Source organism: Gopherus flavomarginatus, chromosome 7, assembly GCF_025201925.1.
Source record: "Gopherus flavomarginatus isolate rGopFla2 chromosome 7, rGopFla2.mat.asm, whole genome shotgun sequence".
Classification (NCBI taxonomy): domain Eukaryota; kingdom Metazoa; phylum Chordata; order Testudines; family Testudinidae; genus Gopherus; species Gopherus flavomarginatus.
The window spans coordinates 74,915,550-74,940,152 of NC_066623.1; the positions used below are offsets into that span (position 1 = coordinate 74,915,550).

Below are 24,603 nucleotides of genomic sequence, written 5' to 3' on the forward strand. Positions count from 1 at the left end.
TATGACCCATATTTAGAAGACTGCTACAATACATATAGCGTTACTAATCCTCATATGAATTTTTAGCTTTCCTGTTTCAAAATGTGACATTCAAGTGAGACATTTTTTTATTTAAAGGAACAATTGAAAATGTTTGATAGTGCAAGTGTTTAGAGCCAGCAAGTGTAGAACTACTGCAAAACACAGGAGAGACAGTAGCATGTTAGGTAAACTTCTTCGAAGTATCTAAATACTTAAGTATTTGAAGGTACTCTGATTTATTGACTAGATAAAAAGCATTAAAAAAATTAGAAATACATTTTACCAATAGAAAAGAACAGCTTCAGAGCATCCCAGTCTCTTAGGTAAGTAAATAGCATTTTAAAAAAAAAAACCTGTCCATGTACTCACTAGACCAGAAGAGCTAGTTCAGAGCCATTTCTGGTCTACCATGTAGAAAATATGTATTTTCACATTAAATACCAACTTATTTAGCAGAGTGGGTTGAACCCAGTGACTTTTCAACTTTTCTTTTTAGTTTCTCTTTCCTATTAGTTCCCACAGCCTATTCATTAAAGAATGTAAAGGGGTGCTTAAGTTAAGTAGATGCATAATTCCCATTTAGGCTGTAGGCCAGTGGTTTTCAAAAAAAATTTTTGGCGATCCAGTTGAAGAAAATTTTTGATGCCCGTGACCCAACAGAGCTGGGGATGAGGGGTTTGGGAAAGGCTCAGGGCTGGGGCAGAGGGTTGGGGTGCGAGATGAGGGCTGCAGGATGGGCTGAGACTGAGAGGTTCAGGGTGTGTGTGTGGGGGCTCTGGGGTGGGGCAGGGGCTTGGGGTGTGGAAGGGGGTCAGGGCTTTGGGCTGGGGTGCAGGCTCTGGATTGGGGGCCAGGGATGAGGGGTTTGGGGTGCAGGAGGGGTCGGGGTCTTGGCTGGGGGTGCAGACTCTGGGGTGGGGTCGGGATTGAGGGGCTTGGGTGGGGCTCAGGGCTGGGGCAGGGGATTGGGGCATGGGCTTACCTTGGGCGGCTCCTGGTCAGTGGCACAGTCAGGGTGCTAAGGCAGGTTTCCTGACTGTCCTGGCACTGCGGAGAGCACTGCCGCCTGGAAGCGGCCAGCAGCAGCAGCAGGTCCAGCTCCTAGTGTGGAGCCAGTGCTTGGGGCAGAGTCAGTGCACAGAGGCCCCCCCACCTAGGAGCCAGACCCGCTGCCAGCCACTTCCGGGGCACAGTACAGTGTTGGAACAGGTAGGAACTAGCCTGCCTTAGCTGGGCAGCACCACTGCCACTGTGACCCAGTGCCTTACATTCCATGACCCAGTACTGGGTGGTGACCCGCAGTTTGAAAACCACAGCTGTAGGCCCATTGCAGTGCATAAGTACTTTCCTGATTTGGACAAGTGAGGAAGTGTCTCTAAGCAATGGACTGGAATCATGGTTCCTGGGTTCGATTCCAAATTCCGTTACTGACTCCTCTTTGCTTTTTTATAATGCCAATCATTACAATATCTAAGTGCTCAGCTGGTAAAATAGATCAGCATGGAAGTGTCCATTGTGGATCTTGTAGCGAATTCTGCTCTTTGGCTTTCCAAGGATCTAGGAAGCCGTACTGGATATTAATTTTTGTTTTTCCTTAAAGATTTCAGTTCTGATGGAAAAGCAGCACACTCTAAAAATCAGTCTGTCTTTGCTGGCAGCTTATTGGTTCTACTGAACTCAATGGAACTAATTCAAAGGAGAGAGTCTCATGAATGTATCTGCAGATTCCATACATTTTCATCCTGGGCTTTGGTAGCTGCATTGTCCCAGTGGAGCACATTTTTCTTAGTGAGCCATGGATGGAAAGATGATCTCTGATTATTCTTTGATGGCTTTGAAGGTCAGGACCAAGATCTTGAACTAACATAGGATGTGAACTGGGAGCCAGTGAACAGTGCGAAATCCAAGAGTGATGTTCTTTTGGGAGTTAGACTACTGAGAAGGTGAGCTACTGTGTTCTGCATTATTTAGAGCCTCCATGTTGCTCCAAACTTTAACCCCAGGGAATTACAATAATCTAGTCTGGAGGTGCCATATTTGTGGACCACTGTGGTCAGATTTCCTTCTGAGAAGAGGCAAAGTCTCCTAATAAACTGAGAGTGGATAAAAACATTTCTTGCCACTGTAGCTAACTAGTCATTTAAGGTTAATGATTAACTGGGCAAATCAGGCTTTATATCATTTGCCAATCATTTGCCCTCAGTATAAGGGCAGTAGATAGATGCCCTCAGTAGGTCAGCTTCTGAACTAGTTCCTCAAAACATTTATCCCTTCTCACTAGAATCACTTTGATCTTATCCAACTCAGTATAAGCCACTGGCAGGGGCGGCTCCAGGCCCCAGCATACCTAGCGCGTGCTTGGGGCGGCAAGCTGTGGGGGGCGGTCTGCTGGTCGCCGGAAGGGCATGACTGCGGGAGGTCCACCGAAGCCGGTGACCGGCAGAGCGTCCCCCGAGGCATGACGCTGTGCTTGGGGTGGCGAAATGTCTAGAGCCACCCCTGGCCACTGGTCTTCATCCACAGCAATGGTTGCATCTATTGCAAAGGAAATATAAAAGCTGATGTCATCAACATATTGCTAACAGCACAGCTTCTGGTGTCTAACTGTTCTCAGAGGTTTCGTATAGGTACCAAAGAGGAAGGGGACAGAAAATAACCCTGTCAAACTTTACAAGTAAGGACTCTTGGAGAGTACCCATTACTGTTCTGTGGGTCCTGTTTGAGAGGAATTGCTATTGGAACTGTAATGTTGTGCTGTTTACATAGCTATATCATGTAAACAGGTTGGTAGAACCTTGAGATCAACTGTTTGATACTACAGAAAAGTCAAAGTTGCATGGGAATTGTGATTTGTCCTCTATCCATTATCAGGAGGTTATCCATTTGTTATATATTTATTGTTGTTTGCCATAATCCAGTGAAATTTCTGATTGCAAAAGTGGCAATTGTCGTAGCTCACTAAAGGCAATCTAGGCAAATCTCCTAAGCTGTCTGTGCCTCAGTTTGCCCATGTATAGAATAGGGATAATATGGAGGTCGCCATTAAAAAGTTAGTGTTTGCCAATAGTTATCACGTATTTAGATCCTATTTTAAGCACAAGGCATAACTGTAGTATCTCAGATACCACTGTGTGCTAAAAGTTATTGATTACAGTACCAGTGAAGTCTGTATTATAATCTGGCCAAACTGTTTGGAAATGTGACTTGACATCCTCTTATAAAAAGGTGTTGTATTAAGTCAGTAAAGTGACCCTTAAATCACAGCTTTAAAAAATCCTTAAGTGTCACAGTTTTTGCTTTGGAAAGGAAGGACCAAAAGTGAACATTAGATTTTAATTTTCTGGATTAAAATCAGTGTGCATTACCACTTTAATTTTATTTAGTGACACATTTTTTTATTTAATTCACACCAGTCTTACATCTGCTCAGCAGCAATCCCAAGAAAGTTGCTCTAAGATGCAAGTGATTACACTGAACTTCCAATCTTTATTTTTAAGTAGTATTCCCCAGCATCAACTGCCAGCTGGAATCCTGTACTCTTTCCCCCACTGCACCACTAAAAAAAACAATTGGTTGTGTGGGAGGTCTAAAATTGTGGAGATTATATTACCATCTGAGTGAACATGGTTACAGCACCATTCAAAAATGTCACTTAACTCTCTGCCAGGGGAAAATTTTGTTCTTACATGCAGAGGGACCCAAGTGAGTTGTTATATATCTGTGTCAACCATAATTATTGGACAGATCTGACTGAAGTGGCAGTATCTTTATCTGTCTTATGTTTAGAGAAGAGCCATGGAGTAGCAACTACTGTGTCACAATAGGGAATACAGTACATTTGTGAACAGAAATGAAAATCAATGTCACGTGAACTGTATTTCTGCTACAAGAGAAACAAGCAAGGTTAATTTCATACTGGTTTATATAATTTCCTGAAGGATACAAAAGGAAAAAGCTGTGTTGGAGAATATCTGTGGTGTGTTCCCACACTAGGGAAACTAGCTTAGTGAAGCAGTACGTCTGTTGCTCTTTTCAATAGATTTTAAAGGATTTCTGTGTAAGAGTCCCCCTAGTACTGATATTAAAGATTAGATTGGGCCTTAATAGCCACTGCTGCAGAAAGGGTGTGTAGAGAGGCACTTTGCTAGTTACAGTGACTGATGATCAGCCTGCAAAGGAGAGACAATGCCTTTGGTGCTCTGAAGGAACCCTTCCAGGAGTGGCACAGGATGTTCCACCTTCAGGTCACTGCCCTCTTGGGTGTCTAGCACTACTGCTACCATTTGTGTTCTTCCCTTTTCACCCCATTTTTACTTTATACCCTAACAAGGAGACTTCTACCTTCCATTTAACCAAATATACAGCAGCTAGGAAATGACTTGTTTCTAAAGAGATAATGAGCCATGGTTACAAGAAAAGAAAATGCAAAATAGAACCATTTACTCAAGTTGACTAATCCTGTCAGAAGCCATGGCTACACTGGCACTTTACAGTGCTGCAACTTTTGCGTTCAGGGGTGTGAAAAAACACCCCCCTGAGCGCTGCAAGATACAGTGCTGTAAAGCCTCAGTGTAATCAGTGCTGCAGCGCTGGGAGCACGGCTCCCAGCACTGCAAGCTACACCCGTAAGGGATGTGGTTTACGTGCAGCGCTGGGAGAGCTCTCTCCCAGCGCTGGTGCTCCGACTACACTCACACTTCAAAGAAAAATTCAAATGCTGAGCAGTTCATTCAAGGGGATTCACAGTGGATCTTATGAAAATATTTGGTGGGCCAAACTGAGCAGGTGGAGAAAAATATGGGAACTGCCAGGAAAATGCGGGCAGAGCTGGTGTTGGGGGATGGCACCAAAGCTGCAAGCAGTTGGTGAGAAACGTCCATGCCTTCCACTCCTGGAAAAAGGAGAAAAGAAAAACTGAATCTATCAGATTTTTTCCCTCACCCTACATATGCTTGCCAGCTTCTGCTCCAGGTGTACCAATAACACACAGCCAGCAACAAAATACCACTCAAGTACCAAGGCTGAGTCCTGGCACCAATTAATGCTCTGCAGTAAATACAGTCATACATGAGCTGTATCTAGGCAATGTTCCTGAAAAGCCTGGGATTGGAACTCGCCCAGAAAGAAAATGGACTTTTTTATTTCTTTTGGGAAAATTCAAATGGTAAAATCGCGCTCTAATTTTCAGTGAATGCCAGCATGAAAGGTCTAGATACTGACAAGATACTTAGGGCAGAGTGTGGGGTGGTGGAGGCTTTGCGAGTTTTAATTCGGACAAGACAGCTAATGGCACACGTGTCTCCTAAGTGACTTGGACTGTTGATTTTTTTTCATTTGTGTAATTAACTAGTTTTATATGAATTATACTCAAATAAATGTATAATCTCTTTATTTTTTCTAACCGTAACAGCTATCTTATTTCACTGTCCCCTCTTCAAGTCCTGCTGGTTATTTGTTTGTACTAATATCAATACCCAAAAAATGTTGGTGCAATCAAAATGAAGGGAGAGGCTGAAGGCATTTTGATTGTAAGCCTCTTGGGGTAGAGACCATTTATATACATATGGAGATATACCTACCTTATAGAGCTGGAAGGGACCTTGAAAGGTCATCAAGTTCAGCCCCCTGCCTTCACTAGCAGGACCAAATACTGATTTTGCCCCAGATCCCTAAGTGGCCCCCTTAAGGGTTCAGCTCACAACCCTGGGTTTAGCAAGCCAATGCTCAAACCACTGAGCTATCTCTCTCCCCATTGATTTCATCTGTGTTTGTATAACACCTCTCATAATGCAGTACTGGTTTATGACTAGGGTTCCCAGTTGCTACAGTAATACAAGTAATAATTATTAATAGTAATAGTAAATATCCTCTTCCTGCTCACCCCAATGTTTTGCTATCCCAGGAATCACTATTTGTGTTATAGTAGCACCAAAAGGCCCTGAGATCAGGGACGTCTTTGCTTCTCTCCCCCATGCCATAATGCCACAGTTGCAGTCAGCACAGGCATCCACGCTGGATCCCCCTCATTACAAAAATGAGGGGGTGGCTGACAGGGCATTCTCTGAGGGCTCCAAGACTTGCTCCACCTCCTGACCCCCAGTCTGAAATAGCCCAAATTTGGTGACTTTCTGGACACTTTTCAAAAGATACCTGTTTGACTAGGTCAGGGGTCGGCAACCTCTGGCACGTGGCTCACCAGGGTAAGCACCTTGGTGGGCCGGGCCAGTTTGTTTACCTGCTGCGTCGTTAGGTTCGGCCGACTGCGGCTCCCACTGGCAGCAGTTCGCCGTCCCAGGCCAATGGGGGTGGCAGGAAGCCACGGCCAGCACATTCTTTGGCCTGCACAGGTTCCCGCAGCCCCCATTGGCCTGGGATGGCAAACCGCGGCCAGTGGGAGCTGCAGTCATCCAAACCTGCTGCCGTGTCAGGTAAACAAACAGGCCCGGCCCGACAGGGTTCTTACCATGGTGAGCCGCATGTCAGAGGTTGCCGACCCCTAGACTAGGTTGTCAGACAGGGCTGAGGATTTGCTTCCCATAACACTGTAAGGATGGAAGAGTGTCACTGTAGCCACTTGAATTCCTGTTGAAATTATTACTTTAGTGCTGCTGGGATTTTACTGTTTTAATGTTAGGGTTAATGGTGTCATAAGATGCCCACAATCTTGGACTGGCATCCTTGATATCATTTTTAATCTTAAAATAAATACATAAATAAAAATTGTGCTAAACATGGTACGCATTTCCAGTAAGGGACAGTCCTCTCATCAATGTTACACAATTTATATGACTGATGAAATACTCTTCAAATTAGCATCAATTCAAATAGTCAATGGGAAGATGCTCGAGAACAAACGGGCACAACAGAGCCCTATATATGTGTTGCCAGTATGAGGGTTTAGATAAATTTCATAAGTGGGTTCTCATTGGAAGTGCCTACCTTGAGTTACCTTGGGCCTGGTTTTCAGAAATGCTGAGAACCTTTAACCCTATTTAAAATTAACAGGAGCGCTCGATGCTCTTTTCTCTGATAATCCAGGCACTTTTGAATATTTGTACCTTACCTTCTTTATTTTTAAATCAAAACAAATAAATAAATAAACAAACAAAATCATAAAAAGAAATGAAAGAACATTTCTGACTGCCTATCATGCTAAAGTAGTCATCTGCATTTTTTAATTTGTAAACTCCAAAGCGCTGAAGCATCTTTTCACAGTATAATTCCTTCTGAAATAACTGTGATAAGAATTATTTGCCACTGACAAATTTAGAATTAGACAAAACCAAAATGGTTTTACTTGCTGTATACGCACAGTACATTAAAATCAACCTAGGATCATAGACATTAGATACAGAAAAGACTTATTGGGTTGTTTTGTTTCCTAGCCCTGCTACTGCGGAAATACAGCACATTCACGTTATTTGTTTGGTCTACTTTTAAAGCATCCAGGAAGTGAGGCTTCCACTGTGTCTTTTTCTGTTATCTGGGGAACCAATCCTTCTTTCAGTTACTCTTTTTCCATGACCAGTTTTGTCCCCATAGCTTAAAGCCCATTTTGTTTCTTTTTCCAAAAATGTATGTGATTATTGCTTAATTTTAGACATAATTTTGTTGCTCCCTAAATTAAGGTATGGAAGCCTTGAACCCACAAACACTTAAGCCCATATGCAATCTTTCTCATCAGAATAATCCTGTTGAAGTAAATGGAGTAAAGTTACAAATATTGAGTGTTAGCAGGATTGGTGCCTAAGTTGTTATGGGTCAAATTTAATGGCATTACACTATGGATAAATCTGGCTTTGTACATGATAGCTAATAGATGGTCTGTGGTCTCTGTATCTGAGGAAGCAGAGTCTTGTGGCTACAGAATTCCTGCTTCTGCTACAGACTTCCTGTGCAATATCATACAAGTGTCTCTGTGCTTCAGCACCCTCTCTGCAAAATGGGGATGCTATTATTCCTTTAGCTCAAGTGATAGAGGCCTATAATTTGGAGCTGAAGTTTCAGGGCTCTGTTCTGAGGTGAGACTAGAGGATTATAATGATCCCTTTTGGTCTTAAAATCCACAAATACATTTGTTATATATTATATCGTTACAGTGATGGTCATGTTTCATTTTTAATAAGTCATGAGTAAATCAAAGAATGTTTGGAAGCAGAATACAACTAGAAATGAACTGCACTGTCCACTAATGTGTTATAAGCATGTTCTTCTTGTCTCTGAAAACAGACATGCTGGGAGGTTGAATCTGATCCAGTTGCTTTAATATTCCACTACTAGAAGAATCAAACAACTTCATTTATATTTAAAAGTTTCAAATCAATATCTCCCTTCATTTTGTATTGCCCTACCAGCATAACTATAGCTAACTGAAAATTTTAGGAACAGATTGCCTGTTATGAATAATTTATTCCAATCGTAAGGGAAAACAAATTGTAAAATACTGCTGACAGAAACAATGTATATATGTTTATATTAAGGAATAAACCTTTCTATCTCCATCTTGCCTAACTTAGCTTTTAAAATCCTTTAGCTTCTTTCCCCTTTTTAAATGTCATTCAGGCTTCCCACAATCATACTCTCCAATGAAAAATGTAAAGGCTGTGTCTGTTCTCAAAGAACATTTGAGCTAACCTGAAGGGGAAAAAAGCTGAAAACTCCAACCACTCAAAATATTATACATGGTATAAATATAAAATGAACCCTATAACTGATTTACCCCCACTGTTACTGAACTCACTGCCTTGAGGCTGTGCACAATCAAAGAGGAAATAAACACTTCCCTATGCCGTATGTAGCATAGTTGTAGCTGTGTCGGTTCAAGGATAATAGAAGGACAAAATGGGCGAGGTAATAACTTTTACTGGTCTTCTTTTGGTCATAGAAACAAGAAGAAGAGTTCTGTGAGACTCAAAAGCTTGTCTCTCTCATCCACAGAAGTTGGTCCAGTAAAAGATATTACCTCACCCACCTTGTGTCCCTATGTCATGGCATTCTTTCAGCCAGGGACAAAATTTAAGGAGACTGCAGCCCAAAGCAGGCACTCTTGGGCTAAGCTCTGCAGCCCGAGAAAAGAAGAGAGGATATGTTGTCCTGAAGACTGTCACAGATCTGCCTTATAATGGAGAGCAAACGAGGTGACTGGGGAGGCTTACAGCAAATTTTCTGTAGTGAAGTCTATAACATATAACTAAATTATTGTTGTATGTAAAGTAAATAAGGTTTTTAAAATGTTTAAGAAGCTTCATTTAAAATTAAATTAAAATGCAGAGCTCCCTGGACCAGTGGCCAGGACCCAGGCAGTGTGAGTGCCACTGAAAATCAGCTCGTATGCCACCTTCGGCACCTTTGCCATAGGTTGCCTACCCCTGTGCTATGGTTTGGCCAACCAGTTAGCAGAAGACTCTTACTGTGTCTCTTCATCTTTCTCTGCATACTCATGGCTTTTAGTCTATTTTTGCCCCATTATGTCAAAGCCTCAAGCCAATTTTACCCCATGGTTGTCTCTGTGTTTTCACCTGCCCAACTACAGTAGAAACTCAGAGTTACGAATACCTCGGGAATAGAGCTTGTCCATAACTCTGAAATGTTCATAACTCTGAACAAAACGTTATGGTTGTTCTTTCAAAAGTCTACAACTGAAAATTGATTTAATACAGCCTTGAAACTTTACTATGGAGAAAAAAAAGCTGCTTTCCCCTCAGTTTTTTAGTAGTTTACATTTAACACTGTACTCTATATGCCTTCTTTTTTTGGGGGGGGGAGGGCGGGAAGGGGGTCTCTGCTGCTGCCTGATTGCATACTTCTAGTTCCAAATGAGGTGTGTGGTTGACTGGTCAGTTCATAACTTTGGTGTTTGTAACTCTGAGGTTCTACTGTATCTCTAAAGATAAAGAGCTTGTTTTAAAAGAAATATTTTCAATATATAGCAGATGCACAGATCCCCAGGGAACAAACGTACTCTGGATAGAGAACTGTGATAACACTCTTGACAAAACAGTCATCATGCCTCTCACTGTGACACTGTCACCTGCTCAAGGGGCTTGTCGGGCCAACAAGTGTCCTTGGCTGCTGTCTTCAAGTCTCTGAGCTTCAAGCCTCACCTATTTCTCTTAGGGCCATTCTTCCTCTGTCCTCTTGATGTGTTATAAGTATATCTGTTGTATCTCCGAAATCCATTTGCTTTTAAATATATAAAGAAAATATATATTTCTACGTGTTATGCCCCAGGCTACTGGAAAGCTCCTTAATGCAAAGCACTGGGATTTAACTCGCGATCAGGTTTACACTACATGAATATTCATTCACACAGCACTGAAAAAAGAATACATTGGTGTCAATGTACACCCTGGAATGGACTACTGGGGAACAGTCTCTTCTTTGGATGTTCTAAGGACCTGGTCTGGAATCTGGAAGAGATGTCCCCAAAATGTTGCTATAACAAAACACAAGCATATACAAGCATATAACAAACAAAAACGCCTCTAAGTACTTAATGACCTATATACAACCTGTAACCACTTCAAGGCTCCAGAAGCTGTTCTAGCTCTTCTCCCAGCTCACTAGCAGCACCTCAGTTTTACCCAGATTATGCTTCAGCCAACTCCCAGCCAAGTCCCAGTCATGGCCAAACATGGGGAAAGCAAACACATTGCACCTGATACCAAACTAGGTTTAGGGCCTGGAACACCTGATCTACTTTTGAGGGGTCAAGAAGTTAACTGAAAACCCATGGACATTTTAGTGGTAATTCAGGCTAGTTAGAAAAGCCATCTCGAGCATAAAAATCTAAAGTGTTTTATACAGCAATAACAAAAAAACCAAAAACCAACCAAACAAAAAACAAAACAACAACGTAGTCCACAGCGGCTTAAGTATAAGGTATTCTCTAACAGTAGCTGCTGAAGTTAATGGATAATACCCATTCCATCTCCAAAACTACTGGATCCCAGGATTGTAAAAATTGAAAGAACAGGAGGAAAACTGAAACACCAAGACAAATATTTTAAGAGACCAAATCTAGAGCGTGAAATGTTTATAAATTTAGAGAACTAGGACATCCAATGTGGTTTATATAGGGGGATTAATTGAAAAAAGAATCTCTGAGAAAGACTTTACTACTTGAGTATAAACACTTCTCTTTCAGGGAAGAGGAATACACTGCCATAACAACCACCTTCGAATTGGTTAGATGAGGATTTCTCCACTTTATGGCTCCACATCCCCTCACAGGGTTATTAAATAGCCTTAGGTGCCTCCATTCAGACAAAACACTTTTAGAATAGAAAGTACATCTTATTTTTGCCTCTCCATCCCATGCAGCTGTTTCTCTTTTACTATATTCCTCTAGTCACCATTCATCACTACAGCAATCAGGCAAAATCAAAAGAGGGGAGAAAAATAACACAGCTTTGACAATCACGGTGTGGGGTGGGTCAGATGCAGGACAAGATTTTTACTTGTAGAATGTTGGAAGTTAAATGACATTCTTATACTCTCCCTTGTCTACCTATTCATTTTAAAAAATAGTTCCAGGAAGAGAGCTCTGGCCCCAGCTCAGACCTGGAGCTCTCTTCCTGTGGTGCAAAGGGGGAAGAGTCCTCCTCACAGGGAAACTGGCCATTCCAGTTGCACAGGGGCATCCCAAGATGTTTATGCTGTCTATGCTGTCTAGCTCCAGTCTCCTCCTATTAGAAGGAGTGTTCCAGGGGCATGCTACGGTCTGGAGGGGGCGTCTAGGCATCACAGATGCTAAGTAAGAGAGATGGACTGGCCCCCAGTTTCATAAACACAGTGAGAGAATCTAGAACCCATTACAGCATGACAAGGCTACAGAAATAAAGCCACAACAGATAGACGTTTAAAAAGTAACCCCAAAAACAATAGTTGGAAAGTATCTGATTGCCCACACTGCCAGGGTGCACGTGTCAGTGAACACCAGCAGACTCTCTAACGAAGCCTTTTCAAAGGCAAGGACTTTAATGCACTCTGCTGTACAAAAGACTCAATACATGTTGATGGATTATTCCAACTCTCTGCAATTCCTTTTTGTTTGATTTTGAGTTCTCTCCGCCTTTTCTAGATTGGCCTAAGCGAAAACACTAAAGCAGTAATACTAGATCAAGGAGGTTAATATGCCTGTATTAACTTCTGAAAGCCTACAGATTCCTAATGCACAAGACAGTTAGACGGGGAAATAAATGAAATCAGTATTATCAAAAATAGAAGTCAGAAATAATATTCCTGCTGCTGATCTATCCCTGGTAACTTGCATTAAAATATATATACAGTGTTCTAGAAACTGAAGCAGTGCTACAGTTCAATAAAACTAATGCAATTAAAAGGGTAGGAAGCCTGGTTTTTCCCTTGCTTGCAGTTTAAAATGAGAACTTCCTGAGACATGTGACCATTGTTGGAATCCAATTCAATACCCCAGCTTATCAAATTCCTGACTGTGGCATTATGCCTTTAAGGTATTGAAGTGCTACTTATTGCAGGAGCTCTGTCTCTGAATGTTTCTGTGTAACTTTAAAGTGCAGCCACCCCATTTTGAAACCGACAAGTATTCGTTTTGAGTCAACATGGAATTGCCAGATGCGTGCAGTCTTCAGACAGCTTTTCTTTTCATGTGAGCCAACAAAGGAACACGTGTTTAGTACAAAAATCTCTCCTATTAGCAAATATAGTTATTTTTAAAAAGCTTGTATGGCTTTGCAGGACTTCACACCTACACAAAGCTCCAGGTTCTCGGGGATCCTGAGGAGCAAGCTTTGTACTGTGCAATTCATCCAAGGACACAGAATCTGCTGGGCTAATGAGCTCTCCTGCAGCCTCTTCTTCTGCAGGTGATTCCCTAGAAGCACAATCTTAACTCAAATACTGTAACACACACATGGCCTTCCAAATGGAAACCAACAACAACCAGGGTCAAGAAAGGCGCAGTAGTGCTAGCATCTGAGTTCAGTGAAGTCATGTGCCTGCTGATTTTATTCCGTCAATGTGAATTGAATTAATTTCCGAGCTTCTTCTTTTATGGTCAAGGCCATGCTTTGAGTACAGTATTAATCATTTGAACAGATCTATCCTCCTGCTAAGGTATTAATGCAATGGATCACTTATGTGGCAGCTTGCACTTAAGCATCATGATAGTGACCCTGACCAGGAAATGATTGGAAAGGCAAGGATAAAGGAGCTTTGCCTTTAGCTTGAAGGTGCAACATTAGCCTAGGCAGGTAGAGTCTCTCACTTTTGTCCTACTACTAATTTCCACATGCATTACCTTGTCACTTGTGTCCCCAGAGGTGTTCATTAGGAAGGCAAGTGACAGCCTCCAATAATATATGCCTATCTTAAAATAATCAATCCTCTCTTGCAGTGGTGCTGTTTAATACTAATACTGTATGGTAGATTATTAGATGGAAGGTGCACTTAGATTGTGTCTAGTGTAATACATTATCAGTCAGCAACATACTGATGATCTGTCACTTACAAAATAATGTCATCAGTGGAAAAGGGCCAAGCAACAGGGGTAGAGGAGAAAGAAGGTTCAATTATATTTGTGGAAGAAACGATGTCCTGAGGAGACTGTATAATATATTGGCTGTTTAAAAGCGCTCAACGCAACTTGAGGAAAAAATCAGGCTCTGAGAGATGGTGGTTCAGATTGCTGTAACAAAGGAGCTGGCCTTGAAGTCAAGTTCAAGCTGAAGTACAAAATTACCTTTTACAATACATAGTTTGCTCGTGAAAACGAAAAGGGTAAGAGATGTATTAGTAATGTTGGCATTACCACAGGCAGCTGTTTTTAGATATTTGGTATTTTGGGTACATGCGTTTTGCATCATTATTAGAATTAAGGCTTACTACATCCTTCTGCAAACTTTCCAGCACGGAGCAGATGGTTACCCTATTACCAACCATTTGCATTTAACATATTGTAATGATTTATGTACCACATGTCACTGAGCAAAGAAAAAACAGTCAGTGGCAACTAATTAGTTGAGTGTGAAGACACATTTCTCAATGTACATATCCTTGTTGTAACCAAATTTTAATTTTTTGATCGTTTACAGGTTTAATGTGCAGTGTAACAGAAATACTGACAGCAATTAAATTTGAACCATGACATCCCTCTCTCACTGCGATAGTGCTACTATGATTACATCTGTACTAGCATTCCCATTAAAAGCCTCGAATTTGGGGGATGAGTGGGGAGGGGAGGTTATAACAACGCTGTTTACTTTTATATAGGACCTTGCTTCAGAGGATCTCAAAGTACTTTGTACGCACTGGTATCTCAGAGCCGAGCTCAAGTTATGGGCTGGGCGGCTGCTGGAGAGTAGCGTGGGGGTGGCTAGCAGAGAGGGACTATGGTCCAGGATACCTCTTGGAAGACTGAAATGAATCTAGGGATGTGGATGGGAGGAGGTGGGACACTTTGAGAGGGGAACCAAGGTCTTACTAGAAGTTTGCAGAGAAGGAACAGTCAACTGTGGGTAACTGAATCAGCATCAGTCAGGATGGAGTCAGATACAGAAGCAAACTTTGGAAGGTTGACCATTATTATTTCAAACATATCGTAACTATATACCATATGTTTTGGATTACCTACAGCAGGCATGATGATGGTAATTATTGATTATCAGCCTCATGTTTGAATGTTCTTGGTTTTAGGTTTGTGTTGCAGTGGTAAGGTTTGTCACAAAAATGTCTGCAAATAAGTCAATGAGATACATCTGTAATGCAATTCCTATGTGATTTTCTGTGTGCCAATATTTCTAGATCCAGATAACACCATTGGGAGTTTTACATTTCTACAATATACCGTTCTTGTTTGCTAAAAATCTAAATGAAGTACCAGGGGAAGAAATCGGGCTGAAGTGTAGCCCCTCTTTCCCCATTCTCCTAGCATGTCTCTACTTGCAAAAAACAGAATCTAACCTACATTCATAGCACTGACAGAGGTCTTTTTACCTCTTCAGCTCTCGTTTTCTATTAACATTATTTATAGTTAATGAAAACAGGATCAACTTTGTGCTGAAAACTGAGCCTGTTCATTCAGCCTAGTTAAACAAGATCAGGAAAGCCTTACTGAGGCACTTCTGTTGCATTCAGGCCTCTGAACCAGGCTAACTGTGTTGAATTAAGAGTCTGACTCAAAGTTTCCCTTTGACTGCGTTATTGTTGGGTGATGCAGTGATCAGGCTCATAAATCCCTGGACTGGACACAGAAGGAGTGACGGCTAGGAAGAGCTACCACGAGCCACAAATGTGATGACTCTGCTGAGTGAGGCAAACAGAATTTGGCCCTTTTTGATTAATTTTACTGCCTTCTGAAGTGCATGACTCTAATTCGCTCCTATATGATTATATCTTCAGCTAGTGTAAGTCAGCACAGCTCCACTTAAATCAATGGAATGACACCAATTTACAGCATCTTAGGATCTGGGCTATCATAAAGTATAGGAAGGTTAGAAGCTTTGTTTTTGTTTACTTGAAATAGAAACAGCATTAGCTTGCTCCATCTGGATTATTTTTATAACATTTTGACTAAAAATTTCCTGCATAATTCTGATAGTTTTATGGCTGTACATCAACTTCAGTACAGTTAACTCTGATTTACATGGAGATTAACTGAGATCATACTCTCTTATTTCAATACTTAATTTTACCACAGCACAGTAACAGATGAAGAAAAGTGGCACCAGGAAATGAAGAAAAGTTAACTTTTCCAGAATATTAACAACTGGAGTAACTTTTTCTTTTAACCATTTGAACAACATAGATTACAATTAAAGATGAACTCAGATAAATTAGACTTTTTTCATTAGATTGATTTTTTTGAAGTCCCTTAAATATTTCCATAAATCACAGTGGCAGAATGATACCTCATGTGTTACAAGTAACAAAGAGATTAACAAAGAGAGATAATAATCATCTGTGTCAAGAAAAACAAGTGAACATTCTGGGCTCAACCACTGATGCACTTCCTGCACTGATCGGTATCTGGAAAAATTGACTCCTGAGCATGTGTAATTCTTTCCCTAATGAAATGCATAAAATAACTTCATGCACACTATCAGCGGTGACTGGGATCACAGATTAGCAGCTGGGAAGAGAACCAGGGTGCTAATTATCAGACAGCCCCTCCCTCAAGGGGTGATGATATAATGACAACACACATATTCAAATACTGTGTGTGATTTTCATTGTGGGTCTCTATGACTGAGATTCTCAGATAATCTGTCCCTGTGCTCCATGTATGAACAAAAGGTGGGAATAGAGGGACAAGGTTGACTTTGGCTCATCTAACTTACACTGTTTCTCATGGCCTCCTATGGGCCATGGGCAGCAGGGAATAGCTGGAGCACTGTACCCCAACAATGCACACCCTTTACAAGCCAACTATGACAGAGCCTGGGAGCAGAGCAGTTAAAGAGCTGCTCTGGCAGCTTTACACCAGTGCAGGGTATGTTTTCAGGGACCATTCCTGTCCCATTTAAGATCCCTCTGTGCCACTAGCATGGTCTAAAGGGGTCTTAGTGGAACAGAGAATCAGTCCCTTTATTTCTGGATCAGTGTGTTAAGTTTAGAATTGGTTAGTATGGCATTTAAAGTGCTGAAAAAAGACAGCAGCTTTACACCAGTGCAGGGTATGTTTTCAGGGACCATTCCTGTCTCATTTAAGATCCCTCTGTGCCACTAGCATGGTCTAAAGGGGTCTTAATGGAACAGAGAATCAGTCCCTTTATTTCTGGATCAGTGTGTTAAGTTTAGAATTGGTTATTATGGCATTTAAAGTGCTGAAAAAGACAAAGAGAATGAAAAACACTATGTTTTGCTTCAGTACAGAAGATATCACTGCTGTTGCTACCTGTAAAATAGTTGAAAGATTTTCAACTTTTAACACAATAATAAACTACACCACTGTAGCTATAACCTCAACTTTGAAGAACACTAACCTTTCAGACACATGGGCCAATAGATTTGTAAGGTTATTTAACTGTTTGTGTTTGCCTAAACTCTTTGAAATAAAAAGCTTGAAGAAAACGAAGTTCCTGCCTGAAATGATTTGTGTTGGAATCCCTGAAGTTATTCACAAAGGCCCTCTGAATGTTTTGGACCATGAATTCGACTCCAAAGTACAGAGTAGGGATACTTCTATTTAATTTCATTAGGATTTTCCCCTATGTCTCTTTAACGTTGAATGACAAATAGAATTATACAACAAAAGTGACTGGTTCCACCTCTCACAAAAACATTGATCCTATAGGATGCTGAGCACCCTCAAAAGGGAGCTGAGGGAGGTCAGTAGTTTTTATGGAAACTCTTGACTCCTCAGAAAATCGGGCCAAAGAAGATGATCAAATAACAAAGGTGGTTAGTGTAGATTGAAGTTTTAAATACATCTGCACTTAAACCATACACTAGAAATTAAGGACCCAATTGTATCCTCAGTTTCATAGGTTCCCTTTGCAGTCATTGGAAGACTGGGGCCTGTCTGATTAACCTTTGAGTTAACTGATAGTACTTAAATACCAGCATGGAAGTTGAGAACAAAAACTATTTGAGAACATGAGTGGTAGTACACAATAAATTGATGTACCTTTGGAAAGACTGTTTATCTGGGTGAATGAATACTGAAATCATTTAATTACTTTAATTCATGATGTTTTGCTTAAAAAAACCTCAGTGTTTACAGAAAATGAAGACTCCTTTTAATATATTTTACAGTAGATATACAAAAATCATTTTCTATTGGCACTTGGGAGTTAAGGATAAACTGAAAAGCTCTTAAGTACATAAGCTGTTTTTTCCTGTCCTCTAATGAAGTTCATAATTTAATTGCAGGAATTATTTGATATATTCACTCCAATCATTTGTGAAAACCTCAAAGGAAAACAAGTTGCTCATACAAATATTCTCTTTGCAAATCAAGAAATCCTCAAGTGCAGTAAATACATACAGTACTCCAAAAAAGAATAGCATTCAATTCTCTTAAAATCTTGCTGTTATATTTTTATTTTGAGAGTTTGAGGCTTGAATTGAAGCTTAATGAGAAAATTTCCTGTTTAACTAAAGTACTTCTAAAATTTTAAAGTTCTGTGGGGCCCAAAGTCTGCTTTTGGGTAAAATACAGAGTAATGCTATTACAGTAAACAGTGTTTTCCAGATTTACAACAACGTAATGGAGAGGACAAATTCTGAAGCATAGCGCACTTATGCATAAGCCAGAAAATACAAACATTATGACCTGAGCCGTTTCTTGTGAACATCCACTGCAATTTGCACATCACGTCCCAGACCATGGATAGTAAAATCTGCTCTTTTCAAGTGGTTGTTTAAGCCCTGTCACCCACTTCCAAAACAGTGAGGGAACTTTAGAGCCATAGCAGATTTTTGGGGCATACTGACTGAAGAAACAAAAGAGAACAGAAACTATGCTTTCCCAAGAGTAATTTATTCAGACTCTTGGCTGCATTACATTTAGCACAGACAATGAGAGGGACAGAAATTGTTAGAACTAAGGAAAATTTTCACTTAGGTAATGTAAGACAGAGGTTGATATTACTGCTGAAACTGGAGCTGAGACAGGGTCAGATAACCTGGAGCTCAAATACAGAAGCCTCAAGCAGAGGAAGAGTCTAAAAATAAATTCCAAAGGGCGTAACAATACATATTGTACAGAGTCTGGATATTTTAGCTTTTAGAGGAAAGTATTGGCTCTTAGATTGAAAAAGTAACCACCAATGAGCAAAAGTGTCCTTCACCTTAACCTGCCAATCATTTTTCAAACCACGGGGGCAATAATTTCCCACTATTATTAACCTGAACTTTAGTCAATATACAGCATATAACATACATACCATTAAAAATATAACAGTAAAACTGAACAGTTATTTATTCTTTACTCTAATAATTAATATGGTTACCCTTCTGGATCCTGATCCAAAGCCCCTTTCAGTCAATAGGCGCCTTTCCCTGGGCTTAAAAGACTTGGAATTAGACTCTTAATGAACATTTCCTACAGAAAGCACAAGTGACTGTCACTCACAAGTGACTGTCAGGACATAACTTTTCAATTAATCAAAGATATTCAGAGCCATAAAATCCTCCTCTTCAAGCAGTGTAATAAGAAAAAATTTAGAGTTTAGTCTCATGGACCAGCCTTTGATTCTTTCCGCTCAAAAAGAGATGAACAGAGCAAATGTCTACCCTCTCTTACTTTCCGATCCTCACAGGTTTTATTTATTCATTAGTCGACCTTTCTAGCCATTAGGACCATCTTGCTTCAGCAGTTAATTAACACAAGTGCCATAATTTAATACAGTTAATGCTACTTGATGCCCTTTAATGTATCTTCCATTAGTGATATTATTGTAGTATTACCCTGTAAATTAAAATGAGATCAAGACTAAGAGAGGCTTTCTTTAATTAAGGTACTGGCACACTACACTTGTCCATTATTCACCAGAGAAAATCACCCTGATTTAGTGAAGCAGATCATCCATAAGTCAGAATTAGTTCGTGAGGATTATTAGGTTTCTTGAATAATGTACATGCAATGGGGTTGCTGAAATTGCTAACAGCCATGTTTCCTCTTTTTTCATTATCTTAACAAACACACAATGAAAGCTGAATAAACAATTGGTAATAGAAAAACTGAAGAGTTTATCAAGAGGTTTTCATCTCTAATACAATAAACATCAAGCTTATTTCACAACAAAATGCAATGGAATGAGAAAACAAATTATATATTAAATGGGCAAATTTCCTAGTTTGAATATATTGTGAGGTATTAAAAAGCTGCATATTTAATATGGCAGCTTTAAGACAGATACTTTTCACAGATGTTGATCCCTAAAACAGGAAACAACTTACACAGAAACTTAGCTTCCTTTAAAAATATGCTGTTAAGATGACTGGTTATTTTAACCATCCTCAACCTACAGATGAATGTTACAGCATAAGCTACAGCATTAAAAAGAGTCTATTAGCATCACTCATCCAAGGCATGTCAAGTTACTCGGTAACCTCTCTTTGCATGTTATCCTTATGGGATAGCCCAGACTAGCTCTTCAATATCCAGAAAAATTTCTAAGCCCAGAATATCAAACATCATGGCTAAACTTTAAGGCCCAAATAACCTGTTGGGTCCAGGTACTATTAGTGGAAAATCCACCTGGATTGGATACATAGTGGAGTAAAACTCAGGGTTCCGAGTTGCCCAGTGAGGCCAGCAGTCAGGTAAGAGACAAGGCAACTGGGAGTACTGCTGATTCACAGAATCTTCAGGCCAGCCTCTGTCAGTGGACTTCTGCAGAGCACTGGTGATGTTTAAAGCTGTCTTTCCCTGATGGAGGATGGCAGTGGTACTACAGTAGGGTTGCCAATCCTCCAAGATAGTCCTGGAGCAGTGGTGGGCAACCTGCGGCCCTTCAAGGTAATCTGCTGCTGGGCCGCGAGACTGTTTGTTTACATTGACCGTCTGCAGCCCGTGGTTTGCTGTTCCTGGCCAATGGGATCTGTGGGAAATGGCAGCCAGCCCACAGCTCCCATTGGCCAGGAACAGCTAACTGTGGCCACCGGGAGCTGTGGGTGGCCATACCTGCAGCTGGTCAATGTAAACAAACTGTCTTGTGGCCCGCCAGCGGATTACCCGCATGCGGGCCGCAGGTTGCCCACCACTGTCTTGGAGTCTCCAGGAATTAAAAATTTATCTTTAATTAAAGATTATGTCATGATGAAACCTTCAGGAATACATCCAAGCAAAGTTGGCAAACCTATACTAAAGCCTGCTCTTTCTTGGAGTGGCCAGAGGTTCACAGGGTGCTGAGAGCACCCTGACACGTGCATGGGGATGCATCAAGCCCTAATTTTTTAATTTATTGATTTATTTATCAGCATACTTTGGGGGGAAAACAGCCCAGCAAGAGGTGTTTTTTTCATGAGCAACAAAGTGATGAAGGCCCTCACACAAATGTAATCTACTAGGATAGGATTACATAGCAGATAACCCCTGGTAGTTGGTGTCTGATTACTGTAGCTTAGCCAACAAGCAACACCATCAGATAAATTCTCTGTACAGTCACACTTAATTTTTATAGACAATTTGCTATGGGATTACTGTTTCCTTTAGCTGTGTTTTTAAAGAATCATAGATTATTAGGGTTGGAAGAGACCTCAGAAGATCACCTAGTCCAACCTCCTTCTCAAAGCAGGACCAATCCCTAAATGTCCCCCTCAAGGATTGAACTCACAACCCTAGGTTTTGCAAGCCAATGCTCAAACCACTGAGCTATCCCTCCCCCTCTTGGGAGGCTCCTGTTTGTGATTTCCTTACAACACTCTCTTTCTCCTTCAGATTATTTATGCAATGAGACAGACTGCTTGTTGAAGTTCAGGGGTTTTCCAATGTGGACCTGCACCTTCTCAAAGTATGGTGTGTTTTTAACCCCGGGTTTTATTCTGGTCCATCTCTACATCTAGTCTACTTGAGAGTGAGGAAATGACAGAAGAAAGGATACAGGAGAACTAAACTATATGCTGTAATTCTGATTACTATAGTAGATATCCAAACCACTATTACAAGCTTACCATGTTCCACTAAGCTTATTACAAGATTCATGACCAATATTACATATATGTATTACATTAAAATTGTTAATGGAAAAGCAATGATCCAATGATACAATATTTTTGTATTTTTAATTAGTCATCTTTTATCTATGTATTTCACATGGGGCACAAATAATTGTAATTGTAGCAAATCAACTGTGCAATGAAACTCATTTAGATTTGCACAGTTCTTGCTCATTAAAATTATATTTTCATTGAGAAAATGCACTGATAAATCCAGAGCCATGTAAATAGCACACATTTTCTGCCTTATATATTTTAGCTGAATATTAAAAATATAAGTAAAAATTGATACTAAATTGTATTCATTTAATTCTGCCAGGAATTTTTGGCAACATATACAATTGATTTCCTTGCATGTATGAAAATGCTTAGAGACATGCAATGTCTTCCATATAAAAGAGACTAAAAATACCCACTTAAGTAATCCACTAAACAGCAGCAACAAACACAGTCAATAGAGTGCTATATAATCTCCTTGTCTACTGCATTAATGTCAATTATCTTTTGCTTACTACAGAATGTACATGATATTCTTTATCCTTCCAGTAAGTTAAGTGGATTTTTGTTTGTATGCAATCAAAGATTATTGATATTACATCAGTCCTCAATAAACTCTGAAAATAAAGTTGTTTAAAAAAGACATTTTGGACTCTTCAGTTTAAAGAGGATATGGATAAGAGGCACAAGGTGCATAAAAGAGGTAAGTAAAATAATAAAATATATGGAAAAGGTCCAGTTTATCTCATCTGATAATACAAGGGGACACCTAACATATTTAAAGATAACACACACAAAATTGCTAAAAAGAAATACTTTTTTTATACAATGGGAAATAAAACTGTGAAACTCGCTACCACAAAATATAATAAGGTCAAGAACTTAGTGGGATTAAAAAAAAAAGGTTTAGACAGTCATGGGGGAAAAAAAGCATCTCTAACAACTACAGTACTGTAGCAGTGATTAACGTTTTCAGAGGATATCAGTCCTCATGCTTCAGATAATAAACTAACCTCTAACTTCCTGGTATTAGGAAGACACTTTCTGCATAGGCACTTTTTGTACAAATGTCTATTATGAGACATTTATACTTGGTACTAGCCATTGCTGGACACAGGATGGTCACCTGTCTAAAGCAGCAGTTCTCAAACTTCATTGCACCATGACCCCCTTCTGACAACAAAAATTACTATATGACCCATCCCGGGGGGTGAGGGGGGGTGTGTGTGTGTGGAAGAGGACCAAAGCCCAAGCCCTGCCACCCCAGGTGGGTGGGGGAGGGGCCAAAGCTGAAGCCCAAGAGCTTCTGTTCTGAGTGGAGGGCATATAACCTTAGCCTTGGACAGTCGGGCTTGGGCTTGGGCCCTGGACCCCAGCAAGTCTAACACCAGCCTTGGCAACCCCATTAAAATGGGGTTGTGGCCCACTTTGGGGTCCTGACCCACAGTTGGAGAACCCTTGGTCTAAAGCAATGTGGCAATGCCTATGTTCCTATCCAAATTAGTCTTGTATTATTCAAAGCATTGGTTTATTTTTTACACTTAATCTTCACTCCATTCTAGAACAGTCTAAAGCATCTGTACGGAACACTAACCTGCATGGCGTTCATTCTTTCAAACAGAACTATATCCTGCAGAAAGGGTGAAATTCACCCCACTGCAGAGGTCTCATCCAAGGCCCTTCAGACCAATTACACCTTACAGTAAGGGCCTGAATTAAAGCCCAGTGATTTCAGTGGTTTTAGGCCATAAAGGCATAAAGCTATCCTGGCCTGGAGAGCCCTGTGGAGTGTCCCTTAAACTGGGATCAAATATCAGGAGGTAGCCGTGTTACTCTGTATCCACAAAAGCAAAAGATCTGTTAGTCTTTAGGGTGCCACCGGACTCCTTGTTGTTAAACTGGGATGAATTTCACCCTCAGACATAAAAGGTTGGGCATCCTTGACCTAGTGTAAGAAGCTGTTAAAAGTATTCCACTCTTAAGATGTACAGAGATTTGTCAAGTTTAGTGACAGTAGAACTCTGATGACTTAGAATTGCTGAATTAAAAGTGTCTAATGCTTTCAGAAACTGGTTTTTACTGAGCTACATTTCTGGGAAAACATTTCAGTAAAAATTGCTGACATTTTGAGGGAGGATAGAAAATTGTTGACGTCCTTTAAGGACGGACATATTCACCCATTCTTAAAGACTCATATTCTCTTACCTTCCATATACTCTTATGTCTGAGATTGCATAAAAGTAGCGTGCCAAGTGTTGCTCATCTACATATATTTCCCCAGTTGCTGGTCTGAGCAATCTTATCCTCAGGTCTGTGATGGTAAAGAAATCTCTCAGCTTCTTGGTTGTGTCAAGCTGGCCATACAGGGAAGCCATATTATGAAGCCGAGGTCCAGCAAAAAATGCAAATCGATCTTTGATCTCGAAGTGGATGATTTTACTATTTGTCATGTACCCAGTCGAGTATTCTTCTGTGCAAATGATTTCTAGGACTGTGTGCTGTGATAAATCCTTCACTGATTTGGGATCCATATGGAAAGCATCTAAGCAGTCTGTGGCATAATACTGGTATGGCTGCCATGATCGCCCATAGTCAAGTGATTTCTCCAGGATCATTTGGTCTGGACGGCCAGATTCAAAGGTGATAACTATGTTATCTGTTAGTTCAATGGTTTTGTTCCAAGAGAGGGTAATGTTAACCTGGAGAGGTTTGGGATAATCTTTCCAAGTTGTAGACTGCCAAAATGTGGAGGGATGTCTTCCTTCAAGATCAAACATCAGTTCAGGTGGATGTGCCAGTTCATTGGTAGTTGCATCACATTCATTATTGCACATGTAGGGATTTCCCTATGAAAGAAGAACAAAACAGTTTTACAAGCAGCATTATATGAATGACTACAGTACATAAAGGCATTCTTTGTTTGACAAATCAGAATTGCCTTTC

At 40.5% G+C, this 24,603-nt stretch overlaps 1 protein-coding gene across 4 annotated transcripts in view; it reads right to left on the reverse strand.

Annotated features, from left to right (window-relative positions):
• Nucleotides 1–24,603, reverse strand: part of NTNG1 (netrin G1) — a 209,142-nt gene that overhangs the window by 100,415 nt on the left and 84,124 nt on the right. For all 4 annotated transcript variants that reach the window (XM_050962390.1, XM_050962389.1, XM_050962388.1 and 1 more), the window contains exon 3: nt 23,866–24,506. In XM_050962390.1, coding sequence (XP_050818347.1) covers nt 23,866–24,506 — 641 coding nt within the window. The remainder of the gene's footprint in view (nt 1–23,865; nt 24,507–24,603) is intronic.